At 53.0% G+C, this 7,989-nt stretch overlaps 1 protein-coding gene across 1 annotated transcript; it reads left to right on the plus strand.

The window, feature by feature from the left end:
* Window positions 1–685: 685 nt before the first annotated feature.
* On the plus strand, window positions 686–7,590 carry Mcat (malonyl-CoA-acyl carrier protein transacylase). Its single transcript, XM_033765931.1, has 4 exons — window positions 686–730; window positions 1,054–1,243; window positions 4,372–4,589; window positions 6,654–7,590. The coding sequence occupies exons 1-4, from the start codon at window positions 686–688 to the stop codon at window positions 7,089–7,091; spliced, it is 891 nt and encodes a 296-aa protein (XP_033621822.1). The 3' UTR covers window positions 7,092–7,590.
* The last annotated feature ends 399 nt before the right edge of the window (window positions 7,591–7,989 follow it).

Here is a 7,989-nt window from a genome sequence, read left to right on the forward strand (position 1 = left end):
GTGGGTTCGGCCCGGGGCGCCCGCGCCTGATTCCTGGGGCAGCTTCGGGCTGAGTCCCGGAGGAGCCAGGCCCTGCTCTAGGCGCCGTGGGCAGCGAACAGATCCCTGCCCCCGGGGAGCTTGCACCTAGGAGAGACAGATTAACAGGTCCCCTGTGGAAATTGCATATATATTAAAGACGATAAGCCACGGAAAGAAGCAGAGCAGGGAACAGGGTTGTGATTTTTTGTCTGTATTACGTAATTTAAACAGGATTAAACTCAGTCCTAGTCCTAATTTTTTTTTTCCCCCGGTACTGACATTGAACCCAGGCTTTCGTGCTGAACCACATCCCTAGCCCTTCTTATTTATGTTTATATTTGTATTTTGAAATGGGGCTTGCAGAGTTGCTTGGGCTGAGCTTGAACTTGGATCCTCCCGTTTTAGCCTCCCAGATTGCTGAGATCACAGGTGTGCACCCCCTCCCAGGCAAATGAAGAATGGTTGAGAGGGTATTTGGCTTGCAGGTGGTGAATCGGTTGCTTTTAGTATTGAATAATATCGAGACAGTAAATGTTAAGCCAGTTCTTGAGCCCTGTTATTTCATTTCACCTTTACAGCCCCTGGGAGATGCAAACTTAGGTTGCGTGTGAGTAAAGAACACTCAGGGATATTAAAGAAATTAACCAGGTAGTTCCGTTGAATCATGAATCATGATAGTAACATTTGTCCAGCGCTTAACCCGGACCAGGTCTGTGGCAAGCACTTTATAGACATTATTTTCACATAATTCCCTCAGCGAGGGTGTGACCTGCTCGTCACAGAGGAGGGAACTGAGGCTCGTAAATGAGCGAACTCTCCCAGGCTAAGATGTCAGTCTCTGACTCCACGAGTGATGCTTTTAGCTTTCCGCATTTCACTTCCACGCCCCGGTGGCCCAGGAGGCCGCTGCACAGGGTCGGGAAATCCAGGGCTCGGGGTCCAAATGGCCTTTAACCTACAATGTTAGGGAGCCCTCCTTAACACAGGGCTGCACTGAGTGAGGGTTAGGGCCGCCTCTATGTCCTCTTCTAGCTGGGCCACAGGGCAGTGGCACCTAGCTCACAGGGACAAGTGCAGTGCCCTGGCACTGAGCTCCCCCACAGCCTCTGGCATCTTCTGCATCTGTCCCCTCAGGTGATTGAGAACTGTGTCGCTGCTGCTGGATTCAGTGTAGGAGAATTCGCAGCCCTCGTCTTTGCTGGAGCCATGGAGTTTTCTGAAGGTACAAGGGAGAGGATTGGGCCTGTTCAGGATATTGTCTTGCTGGGCTCACTGGGGACAAGGGACACAACCAAAAATAATACTGGAGCCACTCAGGGTGATAGGGAAGGGAGGACAGGAGTGGGGATGATGTTGGATCTCAAGGACCAGATTACACTGTGATTTCCTTTTTCTTTTCTGTTTTAATCTCATGAAATCTGCTTAATCCCTTCCCTTACTACCTGTGAATTTTTTACCCCCTTTGCTGTACTGGAAATCGAAACCAGGGCCTTCATACTGAGCTACCTCCCAACCTTTCCTTTATTTTTTTCCGCCTTCCTTTATCTTTTATGTTGAGGTGATGTGTTGCTGAGTAGCCCCGGCCGGGCTTGGACTTCCAACTCTCCTGGCTAAACCCCTGGAATGCTGGGATTACACCCAGCTCCCTGTGCATTCTTACCCTCCTCATAACACATGTCACATGGGCAGATGCTTGTAAATGTACAGAAAATGAAAAAAGAGTGAGTATTTGATCCTTGCCTAGTATGTGCAAGGCCCTGGTTCAATCCCCAGCAGCAACCAAAAAAAACCCAAAAAAGAACAGTCTTGAACCATGTCAGTTTCTCTCCCTAAGATGTTTACTTCAGATGGTGTACACCTGTACAGTTGCTCTGAGGCAAGAAGATCACTTGAGCTCAAGAAGTTTGAAGCCAGCCTGGGCAGTAGGGTAGAATCCTGCCGAGAGGAGTGGGGGACTTATGTGCTATAGTTAAATACAGAGGAGGGACTGGAACAGACATTTAAATACTGATAATGATGACAAGGACAGACGCTCGTGTGGTTGCTGGTAGGAATGTAACAGTGCAGCCCCTGTGGAAAACAGTTTTGCCATTCCTGAAAGAGTTAAACACAATTGCCATAGCACAGCAGTTCTACCTGTAAGAATTCACTTAAGAGATTAATACATTTGTCCACACAGAAAAACTTGTATACAGAGTGTTACGGTGCATTGTTTTTAATTGCCGAGAGGCAGAAACAGCCCTGCTGGGGCCGGGGATTTATTTAGCTCGGTGGTGCCACCTCCTGCCTCACAAGCTCAAGAACCCGAGTTCCATCCCCAGTATCAAAAACGAAGGAGACAGCCCTGCTGCTCCCAAGCAGCTGGATGGATGAGCAGACTGTGCCGTGTCTGGAGAGCGTGATGTCTCTGTCATTAAAAACGGGTGCAACAGTGACTCATGCTGCAATGTGAACGAGCCTTGAAATGTTACCTGAGGTGAGAGGCCAGACCGATTGATCCCTTTTATATGAAACGTCCGGAATATGTGAGTCCAGCCCCCAGTGTCAGCAGATCAAGAGGTTGAAGCGGGTAGAAGAGGAAGAAGTGGGAGTGATTACTTAGTAGGCGTGTGGTGTTTTTAGTGGGATTATGAAAAAGTTTTGAAATGAACGAGCTGGTGGTTGCCCAACTTGCTTTTTTCTTTCTTTGTATTTATTAATTTATTTTGCAGTGCTGGATGTTGAGCCCAGGGCCTTTGCACTGAGCTACACCTCCAGCTCCTCTTTATTTTTAGTTTTTGTTTTGAGACAGGGTTTCTCTTAAGTCACAAAGTTCCCCGGGCTGCGCTCAGACTTGCAGTTCTACTGCCGTAACCTCCTAGAGTGCTGGGATTACCTGCCTGGCTTGGTGGTTGTACACCATTGTGAATATACCAAGTACCACTGAATCGTGCACTTTAAAATGACTAAGTATACTTTATGTGAATTTTACCTCTTTTTTTTAAAAGGGATTATTGCAATAAAAAAAATAAAAATACCAGAATGAAATAGCAGCTGGCACCCCCAGGGCATTTTCTTAGTGTAAGAAAACTGCTATCTGTATAGTATTGTATGTGTACAATTCGTAGACTAGCAACGTCTTTACAAGCTCCTGTTGAGTCTTTTCACTTGGCACATGGGTATAGAGTACTTACTTTTCGGTAGTACTAGGGATGAACCCAGGAGTGTTCTACCATTGAGTCCCTACCCCAGCCCTTTTTGAGACACTCTTGCTAGGAATCACTGACCTCAAACTTGAGATCCTCCTGCTTCAGCTTCCTGAGTAATTATTTGTTTTAATGCCCGTATGGCAGGCTCTACAGATGCTCTTTAGTACACATTTCCACCTCCTTCTGACCACAGACTGCATGTGTGTGTTCCACAGCTGCTCTGGGTGAGGGGCTGGAGTTCTGTTCGGAAGTACATAGGTGGGGCGCATCACGGAGTCAGGATGCAAGACCTACTTCTCACAGCCACTCCCTGTCACCATCATAGAGTCCCCTCGCCTGGCACCTGGGCCCGGGTCTCAGCCCCCAGCCTTGCCCGCATCAGGCTGTCTGGCCCTGAGTGGGACATTCCCACCTCATTTACAGTCATTCCGGTCCATTGAATGCACACACCTGTGTAGCATGTACAGCAACCCTGTATCTGGGGTCTCTACTATTCTTTCTTTTCAATATGACTTCTCTTAAGTAATTAGTAATAATTCCCAGTTCTCACAAGAGCCCAGTTAGATTGTAATAACTGAAAATGTAGCCTGGAAAGAGGTTCTGGCCTGGCCTGGCCTGGCTGAGGCAGTGTAGCTCCATGCCTGCCCTCTCTGCCCCTCCTGGGGCTGCTCACCTTGGCGCTGCTGACACTGGCACCAGACAGTTCTTTGTTTGGGGCGGAGCTCTCCTGTGCACTCTAGGATGGTCTTTGTAGCAGTATCCCTGGCCTCTGCTTGTCACACATGTGGAGGCTCCCTCTGTGACAGAATATCCAGTCCTCACGCACGCTGGGGCAGAATCACCGAGGGAAGCCCTGCTCCACGCCCACTTGGGTTTGGAGCAGGAAGCGATTTGGGCTGATGGGGACACTGACAAGGACAGCCCCCTGCTTTCCCGCGGTGGCAGTGACCATGGTACCTAGCAGATATAGGCAGGTACACTGTGGCCCCATTGCCTGTGGGGACCTGTGTCTGCTTTTTTTGTTGTTTTTGTTTTCTTTTGTTTTTGCTGTACCGGGGATTGAACTCAGGACCTGGGCCACTGAGCTAAATCCCTGGCCGAACCTGTGTCTGTCCTGGCAGCAGAGGATCTCAGGGTTCCGATCTCACCGCTCTCTCTGCAGGGCTGTATGCCGTGAAGGTCCGTGCCGAGGCCATGCAGGCAGCATCAGAAGCTGTCCCCAGCGGGATGTTGTCTGTGCTCGGCCAGCCTCTGTCCAAGTTTGCCTCCGCCTGTCTGGACGCCCAGGAGCACTGTAGGTCCCTGGGCATTGAGGATCCAGTGTGTGAGGTCTCCAGCTACCTCTTCCCGCACTGCAGGGTCATCTCGGGACACCTGGAGGTGGGTGTGATGGGGGCGCTCCGACTCTGCAAAGCCCCACAGTGCAGCGAGTCAGAATCCTGTGGCAGAAGGAGGGACAGCCCAACACTGGGAGGCTGCAGAGTGGGCTCCTGGAGAGTGAGCAGGGGTTTGCCAGGAGGTGGCATCCTCAGCGGAGAAGCAGGAATCCCTTAGAAAGGACAGGTGGGGACCAAGTGCGTAGCTCAGGACAGTGAGTGCAGCAGAGGGCCAGGTATTTGCATGGGGTTTTTTTGCAGTACTGGGATTGAAGTCAGGGCCTTTGTGCTGAGTGACATCTGTGTCCCCAGCCCTTTCTTAATTTTGACGCTAAGTTACCCGGGCTGGGTTCCAATTTGTGATTCCCTGCCTCAGCCTCCCAGAGTGCTAGGATTACAGGTACACATCACCATGTCTGACTTGGAAGCGATTCCTGCTCCCATTTCAACGCAAGGAAGCTGAGGCAGAGGAAGGACGGGCACTTGGAGATGATTGAGGCAGGCGTTTTTTTTTTCATTTTTGATTTGTTTTTGTGAGAGGGTCTTACTGTGTAGCCCAGGCTGGCCTCAGACTCACAGTGGCCCTCTTCTTTCAGGCTCCTGTGTGCTGGGACTACAGATTTCTGCCCCCTTTTTTTGGAGGCAAAGTCTCACGGTGTTGCCCACATGTCCTTGACTCCTCCTGCTTGAGCGTCCCAAGTAGCTGAGATTACAGGTGCACCCCACGGCACCTGGCTGGAGGCAGAACCTGAACCTGTGCTGGTCTCTGTCTGGCTTTAGTTCCTCCACACGACCACACTCACTTCCTCCTCCCGTACTGGGCCTGGTCCACACGTCCTCAGACACCACCTCAGTGTCACAGGCCCCACTGTGATCACAGTGACGTGACAGGAAGGACAGCTGTTCGTGGGGCTGGTTGCTCATTCCTGCCAACGCCTTCAGGAGCAGTCCAGAAAGGCCAGGGCCCCGGCTCCTCCCGTGCACACCTGCAGCCTGGGCTGGCTCCTGGAATCCCTGGTTCATTCTTTCGGGCCTGAAAGTGCTATGACCAGGAGCTCAGGTGAGGGCCCTTTTCTGTAGCCGGTGTGGAGTGAAGCTCCCAGGCCAGCTGTGGAGCAGCCAGCTGGACGCTGAGATGGTGGCCGTGCCTCCTGTGGCCCAGCCAAGGACTGGAGTAGGCTCAGCCACAGAATGAGCCCAGAACCTTACAGAAAGCATTTGGGACCAGATGCCACCAGAAGTACCTGGTCACCATCCACAGACACTGCCCTGAAGCCCATCGGCCATGGTGGGAAAGGCTAGGGCTCTAGGGTCCATAAGGCCCTGGCTTGGAGAGACACCCAGGGGACGTCCCTGTGAGTTGGATGCCATCCTGGGCTACGTAGCAAGACCCTATGTCAAACAGGAATTCTACTGAAAGTAAACACGCTTCTTAGGTGGTGCCCTCTCCTGTCGGATACTATTGAGCATCCCAGCAGCTGTGGGGAGTGGGTAAAATATGCCTGTTTCAGGGAGGGCGGCGCGCGGTGGTTCCGATGTGCGGTGACCAGCCCGGGCCAACGCCCTAGCCAGTGCAGGGGCTGGGACAGACCCACGTTTCCGCATTAGCAGCTCCCTGAGCCGTACTGTAGTCACCTTCCCTGTTGGGGCATGTAAGTGATCAGATCCCTGAAGGGTGACCTCAGGAACCCTGGATGTACAACCAAGTTTAACTGGAACTGAGAAGGCAAACTGAGGTGATCACCCAAGGCCAGGCATGGTGGTACACGCCTGTAATCCCAGCTCTCTGGGAAGGCTGAGGCAGGAGCCTTGTAAGTTTAACCCAGGCTGGGTAACTCAGCAAGATCCTATGTCAAAGTAGAAAAGAGGAAAAACTGAAAAGTGCTGGGGATGTAGCTTAGAAGGAAGGTCCAGATTCATTTCTCACTACTGCAAAAAAAAAAAAAATTTACCCAAGGCTTGGGCGATTAAACCCATGTGGGGAAGCGTGGCCACACACACATGGTGTGCTCGGGACGAGGTCTGCGCCGCTCTCCCCTGATGTCCATCTGCGTGACCCCTTCCCCAGGCCCTGCAGTTCCTACGGCAGAACGCCCCCAAGTATCACTTTCGGCGCACCAAGATGCTGCCCGTAAGTGGCGGTTTCCACACCCGCCTCATGCAGCCAGCTGTGGAGCCCCTGGCACAGGCTCTGAAGGCCATCGACCTGAAGCAGCCACTGATCTCCGTGCATGCCAACGTGGATGGGAAGAGGTACATGCACCCCCAGCACATCCAGAAGCTGCTGGGGCGGCAGCTGGTGTCCCCGGTGAAGTGGGAACAGACCATGCATGCCCTGTATGAGCGCAGGAGGGGCGCTGCCTTCCCCAGGACGTGGGAGGTCGGCCCCGGGCAGCAGCTGGGCAGCATCCTTCGCAGCTGTAACCTGCAGGCCTGGAAGTCTTACGACCATGTGGACGTGCTGCAGGCCGTCGAGGACCCGGGCCCTGAGGAGTCTCTGCAGTGACCCCACGGGCCAGAGCAGGGGCCCAGTCTGCAGCTCCTGCGCAGGATGGAAGGATTTTCACCTGGTGCTTTGGAAAACTAAGTTTCTTCGGTGACCCAGCCCATTCCCACCCAGAAACCTGTCAGGCGGCTGGGGGAAGAGGCCAGTGTGCTGGTTCCATGGAGCTGGGTGCGCTGTGCATGTGTGGGTACCAGTGCCAGCCCGGCCAGGGCCTCAGCTCCTCTGTCTTTACGAGGCTTCCAAGCCCCACCAGCCTTCTCAGGCAGCCTGTCCCCCCACGACAGCCAGGAGTGGGACTTCTGTTTCCTGCACACGTCCAGGAAGGACGTCACGTGCCTGCTGTGTGCACAGAATCACAGTAGGGAGGTCCTGGAGCCTGGTGTAGTACGAGGATGTGGCTGGGTCCAAGCTGGGGCCAGCCCAGCTTCCCCGGACAAAGTTCCTATGCAGGTCCTCCACAGGGCTGCTGCCGAACACGCCGCCCTCGTGTCTCGTCTCATTGGTCTGGTGTCTTTTGATGCTTCCATCACACAGTGCGGGTCAGATCCCAGGGTGCTTCTCGGCAGGGCCTTCCCGGCCTGTGGGTATGTGGAATGTCCCCTCTGTGGCAGCTGTCCCAACACTGGGCCACTTCATACCTGTAGCACTTCCGGGCACTATGACTCCAAAGCCCCACACATTTCCACACAGCCCTGGCTGAAGGCCGTTATGGGTTTTAGCAACACATTTTTCTGTGTGGCCTCAGTATAAGCAGGAGCATGGGGGCCGGGCATGGTGATGCACGCCTATAATCCCAGCAGTCTTGGGAGGCTGAGGCAGGAGGATCACTGTGAGTTCAAGACCAGCCTGGGCTACATGGTGAGTTCCCAGTCAGTCTCAACTACATAGTGAGACCCTG

Source organism: Fukomys damarensis, unplaced genomic scaffold, assembly GCF_012274545.1.
Source record: "Fukomys damarensis isolate Sample0158 unplaced genomic scaffold, DMR_v1.0_HiC HiC_scaffold_19, whole genome shotgun sequence".
Classification (NCBI taxonomy): domain Eukaryota; kingdom Metazoa; phylum Chordata; class Mammalia; order Rodentia; family Bathyergidae; genus Fukomys; species Fukomys damarensis.